This window comes from Tenrec ecaudatus, chromosome 12, assembly GCF_050624435.1.
Source record: "Tenrec ecaudatus isolate mTenEca1 chromosome 12, mTenEca1.hap1, whole genome shotgun sequence".
NCBI classification, from domain to species: Eukaryota; Metazoa; Chordata; class Mammalia; order Afrosoricida; family Tenrecidae; genus Tenrec; species Tenrec ecaudatus.
In genome coordinates this window covers 29,445,701-29,459,475 of record NC_134541.1, presented here as the reverse complement: position 1 = coordinate 29,459,475, position 13,775 = coordinate 29,445,701, and the positions used below count along the sequence as shown (strand labels likewise).

Here is a 13,775-nt window from a genome sequence, read left to right as displayed (position 1 = left end):
TCTTTTTGTTTTGTGTCCCCCCCTCCCCACCCACCTACAGCCATGCTGGGCTCTGGAGTTCCTCTCCCCAAAATCCTCAACATTGACTTCAGCAACGCAGATATTGACGTCTTGGAGGTGAGGGGGCGCCGGCTCTGTTTGGCTTTCTCCTCCTGTCCTTTGTCCATCAGCCTTAGCAGCTACACCTGTTGGGGGCAGAAAAAGAGGACCAGGAGCGTCTCCTTTCAAAGTGTTGGCGTGAGGGGATGAGAAAGCAAGCTACACAATTCTATTAGAGGAAGCCTGTCACATCACGGACCGACCGCACCCTCACATGACAGAGTCCACAGCTCCGTCTTACGGAGGCGGAAATGGAGTCTCAGAGTGGCTAAGGGCCTAGAAGTCATTGCATAATTGTATGCGTGACAGGCGCCTGGACGCTCAAGTGCAGGGACTCTTGTGTACACTGCGCCAAACCACATGTGCTCGGGTCTGACATCTCGGGGTGGGGGTGGGGGGGGAGAAATACTACTCAAGCATCGATGTCTTCTAGATGCGTCTGTAAGCCACAAGTCACCGTTTGAGACTTTTCGCTGTTTTTCATTCCAAGCTTTCTGGCATTTTCCATTTTCAACCCAGCTTTGCTCAGGGGGTCAGAACAGTGGGGTTAAAGAATGAGGGTACTGGAGCCTAATGACTTCAGTTCAACTTCCAGCCCTGCGGTGCCCAGGCTTCTCTGAGCCTCAGTGTGGCCCTTTGTAACAAGAGCTACTCAGGGTGTTTACTTGTTGGGCAGCCTCTAGGTTAGAAAGCGATTCTCGGCTCAAAGCACCGTACGCAATCCCTGGCACGTTGTAAGTGGCCTAGAGAGGCCCGCCACTATCCGTCTCGTCATTCTAGCCGGGTGCCCTGGATGGACTGGTGTCCTGGATCTAGAATTCGTTTCTTGGAACAGAGTCCCAGGAGTGAAATGACTGGACCTTCACCCTAGAGGGACTATTTGCATCGCTGGCAGCAGTGTCCGGAGCACCTGCTCCCCGCCAGGTCTGCCCGCCAGGTCTAAGCTTTGGCCCAGGAGGAAGTGCACCTCACTTGCAGGGGAGGTGTGCGGCGGCTTAGAAGGGCAGTGCAGGCAGAGGTCAAGTGCCCGCTCTGGGACAATCCCCAGGGGTCCCCATCCTGGTTCCATCAGCCACACCTCCACACTGCTCCGAGCCTCTGTGTCCACATCTGATAACAGGGAAGCAAGGAAACCCACCATCTGAAGTTTGTGGTGAGAAACGGAGTTGGAGGAATGGCTAACTGCTGTCGTTCCCTTAAAAGGAGGGGCTAGGAAATGCGAGCAGCCCCAGTGCGGTGGTGGGCTAGGAGTTGGGTTGCCAAGGAGAAGACCAGCAGTTTGAAACCACCAGCTGCTCCATAGGAGAAAGATGAGGCTTTCTACTCCCGTAAGGATTTACTGTCTCAGAAATCCATAGGGACAGTTCTACTCTGTGCTTTTAGGGTTGCCGTGAGTGAGAATCGACTTGATGGCAGTGTATGAGGACATTTGGATGGGATGGTGACAATGTAGCACCACCCTCATCTCTCCCATTTGTGGACTCTGTGTTTTGATTCGGGAGCTCTGGTATGTGTTTTCCGCCTTCTCACAACCCTGGTGGTATTTGCTCTCAGAGAGAGGGCAGGCCACTTGCTTAAGGTCAGCCAACGGGTGAAAGCTGGGGCTGGGGTGTACACTGAGATAGCACAAAGCAGCCCAAGCCAGTGGTTCTAAGCTGACACTGCCCTGCTCCCACGATCCCAGCATCTCTCTAGGACCTTTTAAAAATTGGCGAAAGACAAGTTATTCTTTACAGAGTAATTTCACTTGAGCATGTTGTTCCCAAGAGACATATTTTGTTATAAATGGTTTATCTTTTATTTTTCATTCCAGCAAATAAATTATAATTTTAAAATGTAAAGATATAAATACATTAAATAATCTGTGGATTTTATTTCAGATTAATGACGAGAATTATGCAATTATCTGTAATAGCATCTAAAGTGCAGTGTTGGATCTGAAAGGCACAGGAGGCTGGCGTACAGGAGGCTTTTGACCCAGTACCTGGCCTAGCGAGCCCTTTGTTAATGCTCGCTAATCTCATTAGTGGCCGAATAGGGATCTAGACATTTTTCTTTTTACTTTTTATTTGAAAATAACTTTAGATGTACAGAAAAGTTGCCCAAAGAGTAAAGAGAGTTCTAGAATATCCTTTATCCTGCAAAAATGGGAACCTATGTTGGGTGGAGGACAGCCTGAGGGGGGAACTCACAAAGGTCTTCCATTACCTGAGGTGGAAAGGCAGTCAGACTGCACCCTGTCAAAGGCGGAAACGTCAAGAGACTCGGAAAAACAAGGCAGTCCTGTCACGTCTCAGCTCACACAGTGACCCAAACCAGGAAATTAGCATCGGCTCAAAACTCCGAACTCCTCAGCACCAGGTTTCCCGCTGGTTTCCCTTCTCAGTCAGGGTTCAATCCAAGATCCCATCTTGCACGTAGTTGGCAGGTCTCCTTCTTACTCCCTGCCAGCGAGTCCGTGCTGACTCGCAACGGCTGCCTGCGGGTTTCTGAGGCTATAACTCTGTCCAGGGGTAGAAAGCCCAGTCTTTCTCCCAAGGAGCTGCTGGAGTGTTTGAACTGCCGACCGTGCGCTTGCAGACCAACGCAGAACCAACCAAGGCTCCGTCGGTCTCCTCCCACCCATGATGATTCCTCATCCCTGCCTTCTGACGAGAGTTCTGTAGAATCAAGATCTTCTTCTGGCTAGATGAAGCTTATGCATGGTGACAGGAAGGGCACAGAAGTGAGGCTGGGCCTCAGAGCAGGGGGTGATGATGTCCAAGTCTTACCCCGGGGGCTGCTGACCGTGGCTAAGGTGGTTCTTGCTAGGTCTTCCATTGTAAACGTGTAATGTTTCCCTTATAACCAACTGGTATCTCCCCGGGGGGGGGGAGGGGGGAGAGGAAACCAAACCAAATGCCCTGCTGCTGATTGTGATGCTTTGGACCAGATGGAACTGGCCCCTCCAGTTGCCAAGGCTGTAGATCCTTAAGAAAGCAGACTGCCATCTCTTTCTCCTGAGGAACGGCTGCTGGGGTCTGACCACTAACTTTTCGGCTAGCAGGGGAAATGCTTAACCTGCTGCACCACCTGTCCCTTCCCCACCCCCGCACCCCCCTCAGACTTACAGACAACCCACACTGCATGTCTGTTTCTCATCACACTTCCTCACACTTGTCTCAGCCCTCATTCGTGGTTCATGCTACGGTATGACTCCGGTGTTTGCTTCAGAAGGATTTTGTACTTCTGTAATTCCTTTGGCTTTTATTAATTGGAATTCTATAAGGAAAAGTTATCCCTGTTCCCTCATTTCCTTCTCAATTCAACTACTGTGTTAGTCAGGGTAGACCAGAGAAACAAATCCAGAGACCCTCATGTGTATAGGAACGAGCTTTATGTGCAAGAGCAATTGAACATTGAGAAAACATCCCAGCCCAGTCCAGATCAAGTCCGTAAGTCTGATAGCCCATGTGTCTGATACCAATCTATAAAGTCCTCTTCAGACTCAGGAACCACATGCAATGAGACCAAATGCAGGAAGATCACAGGCCAGTGGGTGGGAACTCATGTGGATTCAATGGCGTTGCAAGCATCTCAGCACTGGCTGGGGGCTCCATGTCGCTTCTCCAGCTCTGAGGCTCTGCAACAAGAATGTCTCCCAGGGACTGAGCAGAGAGAGAGAGTGTGTCCTGCCACCAAGGAGGAAGCCAGGAGTTCCCAGAATCCTCAGGAGAAGGCCATGCCAACACAGAGGCCTCATTGGCTACGTATGACCTGATTGACAGGCTTCCCTCTTACTCCTCTCAAATTGACAAACGATAATATAACTACCACAACTACTTTGTAAAAAATAATATGCCTCAGTAGAACCTCACGAATATCTATTTTGTGTTCAGAGTTGTGATCCGTTGCTTTTTTACCCCTTTGTTAAAACAGTTTTATTAGCCCCTCATCCACATGTCAGACAAGTCAACAACTCAATCATATCAAGAAGAGTGGTACAATTATCACCACATTCAATTCTAGAGCCCTTTCTTTTCTTTTTTGTTGCTAATGCTTTTTATTTTTATAATTAAAAAATCATTTTATTGGGGGCTCATACAACTCTTATCACAATCCATACATCCATCCATTGCATCAAGCACATTTGTACATTTGTTGGCATCATCATTTTCAAAACATTTTCTTTCTACTTGAGCCCTTGGTATTAGCTTTTCATTTTCCCCCTCCCTCCCACTCTTCCTTTCTTCATAAACCCTTCATAATTTATAAATTATTATTATTTTTCATGTCTTACACTGACCGATGTCTCCCTTCACCCACTTTTCTGTTGTCCATCCCCCAGGGAGGGGGTTATATGTAGATCATTGTGATTGTTTTCCCCTGTGTCCCCCACCTCCCCCTCCTGGTATCACTATTCTCATTATTGGTCCTGAGGGGTTTATCTGCCCTAGATTCCCTGTGTTTCCAGCTCTTCTCTGTACCAGTGTACATCCTCTGGTCTAGCTGGATTTGTAAGGTAGAATTGGAATCATGATAGTGGGTGGGGAGGAAGCATTTAGGAACTAGAGGAAAGTTGTATGTTTCATCGTTGCTATACTGCACCCTGACTGGCTTGGCTCCGCCCCATCCGTTCCTTTTATTGTTCATTTTGTTGCCGATTTTCAGTTCATCGATGAAAAGACGATTTTAGAGGAATGTGAGAGACAGGTTCAAGCTCACTTGTTCAAGCTCTCTTGTTTGAAGGAAGGAGGGGGAGAGGCAGGAGGGGAGGGAATTCTGTCCAGGTGGAAAGTGACATGGCCAAGGGGGATCCTTAGTCTACTTGACCCTACTCATCCCCACTGCTCACTGTTTGCTCTCCAGAAGCGTAGCTTGCCAAATCCAGAGACAGCTCCGTCTGGCTGAGGAGGCAGCCCGAAGCCCTTCCCTCTCCAACTGTGTTCTCTCTTCTGCCCCTCTAGGACCTGCTGGTGCTGAGTGCATGAATGGCAGAAGCAGAGGGGCTGCTGCAGCCCTGCTCCAGCCCCAGCCCTGAAGAGGCTCTGCTTGGACACTGTTCCCAAGCCCTAGGTCCCTTCTGCCTTCCACGACAGCTCCCTCCTCCAGCCCTCCAACTCTCTTCCCAGCCCCCACCTCAAGGAAAGATATTCATGGACAAACCATCCCACCCATATCCCCAGCCAGCGCCAGGTGGAGGGAGAGAGGTCATCACAAAGACTGAGGTCCTGCGGGCCCCACTTTGGGCTCCCGGGCAGACCCCACGGATAGTACGCTTTACCCTCCCAATAAAAGATTCCACTTTCCCAGCAGTCCGTTGGGGTGAGTCTCTGTGAAGGACCCTTCCTTAAGATCTGGTGTTTTTCTTCTCCCCTTGACGGTCCTGGGGCACTGGCAGGTGAGACTAAGTGGACAGAGAATATTTGGAGGCAAAGTCAGACGCAGCTGAGGACCCACAGCTGAGCAGAAAGGGCATCTACTGGGCTCCTGTGACCGCCGTCCAGTGCTCCCTGGTCCGGTCCCTCTCTCCCTCATCCCCTCCCTTACACTCCTCAGCACGTCCGAGTGCCCAGCCCATGGCAACAAATTAAAACCCATCAGCCTTCACACAACCAGACTGATGACCTTGGAGCACAACTCCTGTGTGTTTGGGGTCAGGGTCCCCTCTCCATTCTCAGCTTCCAGCTCTCTCCTCTTCTCTCACAAGCTTGTGACTTCTTGAGATCTAGAAGAGTGCTAGGTGTATCCTACATGCAGGTGTAGGTGAAAAGGCCATCAAAACAACAGCCCCAACCATCCAACTAACCAACCAACCTACCATCCAACTAACCAACCAACCATACAACCAACCAACCAACCAACCAACCAACCAACCAACCAACCAACCAACCAACCAACCACAAAATAACCCTTTCTGTCCCATCTTCCGGAAAGCTATTTTTTGTTGAATATCTAGCTACCAGCCAAGTCCTATTCTGAGACTTTGGGACCCGACTCATTTAAACCTTCATGGAAGGCCCCTTCATTGGCCAAAGCAAGACCCCAAGCCCTCGGAGGGCTGTTGCTGTTGTCAGTTGCTACCGAGTCAATGCTGCCGCGTGGTGACACCATGTCAGCAGAGTGGAATTACTCTACAGCCTGTCATCCAGTTTGCATCATCCAAGTCCACTCCTCAAGGGATAAGGATGGGGAAGAGTAATACTTGCCCAGGGTCTTCCTGGGTGGGAGGCTGGAGGAGTGCTAGGGTAGAGCCGTGGCTCCCACGGCTACCAAGCAACAGTCCCGGCTGAGCCGCGACGATGATCTCCCGGGTCGTGCTCGGCTGGGCTGCAGGCACATGAAATGGCTGAAAGCGAACGGAGCAACTTTCTTTGGACAAAGAAAGGACTGGGACTTGGGTGGTCGAGGTGGCTCTCTATGTGATGGTTCAGGGGCCTTTACTAGACTTTCCTATGTCAGTATCTGGTTTCCGAATTCGTGCTCATCCAAGGATGATTCAGCACAAGGACCAGTCTGTGCCCCCTCAGTTGGGGAGGTGGGGTGGGGTCACAGAGATAGTGCTTTGCCCACATTTGGGCATTAATGGAGGTGTTTTATTTTGGTGTCAGACATTAAAACATTAGGTGGAGGACATGCTGGTCACTTCTATGCAGAGCTGGCAGGCCCAATCTGGTTCAAGCCAGTTTGACAACTCCACCCCCTTGTTTTTCTTTGCTGTCTCAGTTACTTAATGAGGGAATTAAACCACAGTTCCACCTCAAAGCACCACCCCACAGCTGTCCGTCTAATGGATGGCCTTGGTTTCTAGAAATAAAGGACAGTAAAAACTAGACTCCTCCCCACTCAGATCAACGGTCCCTCAGCCCTCTCCTTAGGCTGCTGAAGCCCTGCCTATAAGATACGGAGGGAGGCAGTTGCTTCATATTAAACAACAATTACACAGCATGCATCCACGGTGGGTCTCCCCTACCAAGAGAACAGCTTTGCACATGGTGGGTCTCGCTCCTGACAGGAGGGGAGGCCTGATGGCGCAGTAGGTTGCATGTCGGGCTGTGGAAATGGTGTGGAGGCCACATCTGACCACCTCCAGCTCCCCAGGCTGACTGTCACAAGGCAGCTGGATTCAATGACTCACACACAATGCTCGTGATCATGAGGTTTATTAAAGGTTGCAATTCAAGTGAGAAATTCTCAGGATGCACAGCTCAGTCAGGACAGTTGCCTCTCTGTCATGCTGGCAGACACACCACTCGTGGGCCCTGAGGCTCTTGGCCTGCTCTCCGCTCTGGCCAGGCAATGTTGTGAAACTCTTTTAGGGCTGCCCACAGATACTGACCACCCCTGGTTTGTCAGTCTGTCCTCCTGTGGTGGCTCGTGCGTGGCTGTGATGCTGAAGGCTGTGTCAGTGGCATTTCAAATACCAGCAGGGTCCCCCAGAGTGAACAGGTTTCAGCAGAGCTTCCAGACTAAGAAGAGACTATCTGCTTCGGCGGAATTAGTCGTTGAAACCCTATGGATCACATCAGAACATTGTCAGTGGCCGAAAGCTGAATGCCTAGCACCAGACAATTGTCAGAGATCGTGTCAAAGATGAGTCCTTAAGGTCAGAGGCACTCATAAAATAGCGAGGGAGAGCTGCCTTCTCAGCCTGCCGGGGTAAAACCTTCAGGATCTTCACTTGCCGATGAAGGCAATTTTGCATGCCTTCAATTGAGAAACAACAGGCGCAAACATCAATTAATCATTGGAGCTTGGAATGTAGGAAGTACGAATCTAGCAAAATCAGAAGTCATTAAAGATTAATGGAACACGTGAAGATCAATATTCTAGGCCTTCGTGAGCTGCAATGGAGGAGAATCGGCCATTTTGAATCAGGTAATCATATGCGTTGGTAGGCCTGGAATGACACAGTCAAGAGGAATGGAGCTGCAGACATCGCCAAAGAGGACGTTTCAAGCTCTATCTCAAAGTAGATGCTGTCTGTGCTAGTATGTCTATCTGCACGCAAGAAAATCGATCAGTACAAATGGCCTTCAAATACTATTTAAATTACATACCAAACACTAAAGCTAGTGATGCAGGAATGGAATTCCACCATATCTTACGCCATCCACTGTATCCCTGACGGGATGCTAACATGTGTTATACATCCATCACAACTATCAGCTTCCCCTTTCTCCCCCCACACCTCCTGCTCCCCACCCTTCCCCTATCCTCATGGTATCACTATTCCTGTTATTGTCTCTGAGAGGTTTATCTGTGTCAAAAGCACTTATCTGTACCAGTGTCCCTACTCCAGTCTAGCAGGACTTGTGAGATAGCACTGGTATTATGATGGGGGAGGGGGAGGAAGCATTAAAGAACTAGAGGAATGTTGTGTGTTTCATCGGTGCTATACTGCACCCTGGATGAGCCATCCCTTCTGATGACCCTTCTGTGAGGGAATGTCCAATTGTCTACAGATGGGCTCTGGGTCTCCACTCTGACCCCTTTCCTTTACCTTGATATAATTGTTTGGTTTTGATCTTCCAATACCTGATCCTGTTGACACCTCATGATCACACAGGCTGGTGTTCTTCTACCATGTGGGCTCTGTTACTTCCTTGTCAGATGGCTGCTTGTTTATTTTCAAGCCTTAAAGACCCCAGAGGCTATATGTTTGATAGCGGGGCATCATCAGCTTTCTTTACCACATTTGCTTATGTACCCATTTGTCTTCAGCGATTCTGTCAGGAAGTTGGGTATCACACATTGCCAGATTATTAGAACAAAGTGTTCTTGGGTTGAGGAAAGAGTTAAGTAGAGGACCAGAGTCTGCTATCTTGATACTTTCAACATATAAATATATGTATATGACCCAATACCCCTATCTTTGTATATTAACATATTTATATATATGCATGCCTATATTTATACTTCTCTCTGTATAGCTTTTACCTCCTAGCTCTTTCCTCTCTTTCCTTTTACTTTCCTCCTGCCCCACCATCATGTTCACAACTTCATTCGGCATTCAGTGCTTCCTCTCAGCTACATTACGGTTTACCTTCAAAGTTACAAAGAGGAACACAGCCTGCAATTGTAAGCATTAAAAAAATATATTCTTTTTCCTTTTGCAAAGGGCTGTGAGGTGCCCTGGTATTTGGCCTGTGCTCTGCTGTCCCTCAGGGAAGGGGGACCAGATTAGCTGAGGGGGTTTGGGGCTGAATGGATCTGAATTCTTCCTCAACTGAACTCCTGGGTCACTCCTGGCTTTCTCCTGAACAGCTGTATCATGGAATATATCCCAGGGGCTTCTCAATTAGTGACTAGTTATCTATCATCACCCACTCTGATAGGCATGGAGCTGGGGAGAGATGAAAGGGGATGGCCAATATAGCCACTCCATTCCTGTCTGGGGAGGGAGGGTGCAAAACCAGAAAATGCAGGCGAGGGGTAGATAGCAGAGAGGGGAACTCTGGTGTGAGGCCTTGTGGCTAGTACTTGGAGGCTGTCTCCGAGCCTGAGATTATAACCCCCTTTAGACAACAGTCTGGGAAATTACTGCACGCTGGGAGTCTTGGATCTTGGGCGTAAGAAGGGGTGGTGGATGCCATCCCACTGGATCTGGTGAGGGATTAGTGGAACCCTCAGGCAGACGCGTAAACGTAGAGCATTTCAGCGAGTTCTCGAATTGCTCCATGGGCGAAAATCACAGGGGGGGGGGGGGGGATCTGAACCAGACCCTAGTACACTGAATCTATTTTTAGGCCAATATTGGCCTCCTGACCTCTTAATTTTCTGATCTAGCAACAGGAGCACCAGGTGAGTTTCTACCTGGATACCGAGAGGGATTCTACCTGGACACTGTCTTGACTCCCTGGACACATTTTCTGAGGACACAGCTAAACATATGACACTAGGATGGGGGGAGAATTGTTGAATGGAACACAATTTTAGGGAGCAACCTGGAGAGATGATAGAAAGGTTCTTCATCTTGGTTTGAGTGGTGATTGTATGAGTATTAAACTCAAGAATTAAGACTCACTGATCTCTAGTATCTGTGCATTTTACTTTATGTCTTGATGGTGCAAGGATTAAACTCTTAGCTGGTAACTGAAAGATAGATACGTGCTTAGCATCTATCTGCTCTTCTGGAGAAAGATACAGCCCTGGAAATCTGTAAAGTTTACAGCCTTCGAAATCCTGTGGGGGACCGTCTATTCTTGTCTTATAGGGTCACCATGAGTCATAATTGACTTGATGATAATAGGTTTTATACCTCAATGAAAATTAAAGAAAGAAACAAAAGGGAGAGAGCATTTCTATGTATTTGTTGTCCAGCAGCAGATGAACGATCAGCACTTTGGGATCACTGAATGGGGGTCCTGCCTTCTCCAGGAGTTTGTCTGTATTTGACGCACTGAGATGATCACTCTGGGCGTCATTTGCTCATATTAAGAATGAATGTTTGCATTTTGCATACATGATCTCATGTCTGTAAGAATAATCTTGACATCTAGGCTTTGTTGTTATTGGGTGCCATCGAGTCAGAACTAAACACTGCCTGGTCCTGTGCCATCCTGAGTTGTTACAATGCCCAAGCTCATTGTTGAAGCCACTGTGCCAGTTCAACCCCTTGAGGACTCCTTTGCCCCCCCCCCCTCTGCTTTACCTAGCATCACGTCCTTTTCCAGGGACTGGTCTCTCCTGACAACAGGTCTAAAACATGTAAGACAACATCTTACCATTGTTGCCTCGCAGGAGCACTCTGACATGCTTCTTCTAAGACAGATCGAGTTGTCTTTTTAGCAGCCTGTGGCACTTTCAATATTCTTCTCCAGCCCCACAGTTCAAGTGCATTACTTCTTCTCCGGTCTTCTTTGCTCAGGGTCTAACTTTCACATGCCTCGGAGGCAAATGGAAAACACCACAGGCTGGGGCAGGCACATCTTAGTGACATCTTGCTTTACTCAATACTCTAAAGAGGTCTTGTCGCAGCAGATTTATCAAATGCAACACACCTTTGGAACACTTGATTAAAAGCTGTGTGAAGATGTCTTCCATCATTTTATAGATGTGGAAATAGAGGCCCGGAGAGGTAAAGTGACTGTCTCCAAGTCTCATAGCTGGTAACTGAAATAGAGTAAAGAGGGTATCAGCTCATCATGTGTTAAAACAATTTTATTGATACATAATCAATATACCATACTGCCCACCCAATTAAAGTGATTGAAGTCACTCCAGCCCCAAACAACCACAAAGCATCTGTTTTTATAATTTTGCCGATTCAAGATATTTCATATAAACGGAATCAACGCACAAGCCACCACAGGAATACACCCTGACAGATGAGTGGTAGGCTTTACTACCAAGCACGTTTAGAACTATCCCAGCCTCTAGTCTATGTCCCATGCCAAGACCACTTTTGCATTTGAAGTATCTGTTGAAAGCGGCACCCTGGTAACGTCTTTGTGTCTGGATTTTTGTTTTGAATTTAGCCTAAAGTTTCCAAGGCCTGTGCATGGTGTAGTACGTGTGTCACCACTTCTCTCTCTCTCACACACACACCTTTTTGCTGAGTAATAGCCTGTTGTATGATCATGCCACATTTTATCCATCCATTTATCAATTGGTGGCCATTTGGGGCTCTTTCTACTTTTTGTTTCTTACGAATAATGCTGCTATGAGCATTTGTGTGTGAGAGTGTGTGTTTTCAGTTCTCTTCGGCTATACCTAGGAGTGGCACTGTTGGGTCCCATAGGGCTCTATGTTTACATACCGGCTCTTTCAATGGAGTTGCATCATGACCCATTCCCACCATTTGTTACTACCATGTGTGCTTCATCAATGCGCAAAAGTCAGATAGTAGATTTTTTATTTTGATCATAAATGCAAAGGAGACAGTAATTGAGCAGTAAGTATACGGAGTTGCAAGAATGGGCTCAAATGAACCTATTATTATGAGGATGAGGATGATGTGAGACTGGGCAACATTCAGGCTCTTACACATGGAGTCGCTATGAGTGGAAGTTGCTCACCAGCGCAGAACAGCGAGAGTACTGTACATATTTGGATACGGGTTCTAATCGGATATTTGACTTGCAAATATTTCCCCCATTTCATGGACTGTCGTTCCACTTTTCAATAATATTGTTTGCAGCTAAGGAGTCTGAATTTTGATGCGGTCCAGTTTGTCTGTTTTTCTTTCATTACGTTTGCTTTTGATGTCATAACTAAGAAACCTTTGCCTAATCCAAAGCCATGAAGATTCACGGCTGTCTTGTCTTCTAGGCGCTTTATGCTTTTACATCTTATATTTAGATCCCTGGTCATTTTAAGCTAATTTCGTGTTTTAGTTTTAAATATTCCTTCTTTGAGACATTGGTACCAATTGTCCCAGCACCACGAGATGAAAAGTCATATTTCTTTTCCATTAGATTGCCTTGGCACCCTTGTTGAACTTCACCTGACCCTAAAAACTAGGGTTTATTTCTAGACTTTCAATTTATTCCATTGTTCTACATTTATCTTCACACCAGCTCTACAATATATTTTTTCAGTTTTGTGTTAAGTTTTGGAATTGAGACGTATTGAGAGTCCTCCTTCTTGTCAGGATTGTTTTGGCTATTTTGAGTCCCTTGCATTTCCATACACACTTTAGAATTGGTTTGTCAATTTCCACAAAAAGTCAACAGATTAAATTTTGAAAGCAACTTCCCTCAATCTGTAGATCCACGTGGAGATTCTTGCCATGTTAACAAGTCTTCCAAGTCATAAACACGTGAGGTCTTTCCATTATTGGTAAATATCTCTGGATTTTAAATTTTCTCTCAACAATGTGTTGTAGCGTTCAAAGTACAAATTGTACACTTCTTTAAGCCTAAGTTTAATCCTAGGTATTTTAACCTTTAGAGTGCCATTGTAAATGAAATGACTTTCTTAACTTCAGTTTTAGAAGGTTCATGGCTACTCCATAGAAATACAACTGATTTTTGTATATTAATCTTGTATCCTGCCACTTTGCTAAATTAGTTCTAATACAGGCATAATTCATTGTATTTCACTTCATTTTATTGCTCTTTGCAGGTAATATGTTTTCACAAATTGAAGCTTGCTGGCAATGCTGCCTCCAGCTTTTGTCAAAAGCATGTGCTTCCTTTGCTTCTCTGTGTCATATTTTGATAATCTTCTCAATGTTTCAAACCTTTAAAAAAATTTTAAATTATTTTTTGTTTCAAACCTTTTCAGAATGGTATTACACATTCAGTAGTTCACTCACTCACTCACTCACTCACTCACTCACTCACTCACTCACTCACTTCCATTGAGTCGATGGCAACTCAAAGCCAATTATAGGACAAGGTAGAACTGCCTCTATGGGTTTCCAAGACCTGTACATTTTTACAAGGTTAGAAAGCCTCTTCTTTCTCCTACAGAGCTGCTGGTGGTTTTGAACTGCCAACCTTGCAGTTTGCAGTCCAATGCATAACCACCATGGCACCAGGGCTCCAAAATAGACAGTAGTATAATATTAATATAACTTTATCGATGTTGCTTTCATACACACTAGGACACAAACAGAACTGTCTAGCGGCTTGTTTTATTGTGATATTCACTTCCTTGCGGTGGTCTGAAATGAAATCTGCAATATCTCTGAGCTATGCTTATGGTTCCGTGCCCACGTGTGTCTGTGTATACTCAAGATCTTAGCATCT

At 46.6% G+C, this 13,775-nt stretch overlaps 1 protein-coding gene across 1 annotated transcript in view; it reads left to right on the top strand.

The window, feature by feature from the left end:
• Window positions 1-5,069, top strand: part of BPIFB4 (BPI fold containing family B member 4) — a 31,582-nt gene extending 26,513 nt beyond the window's left edge. Inside the window, exons 15-16 of the mRNA XM_075527790.1 lie at window positions 41-117; window positions 5,046-5,069. Of these exons, the coding sequence (XP_075383905.1) occupies window positions 41-117; window positions 5,046-5,069 (101 nt within the window). The remainder of the gene's footprint in view (window positions 1-40; window positions 118-5,045) is intronic.
• Window positions 5,070-13,775: the final 8,706 nt, after the last annotated feature.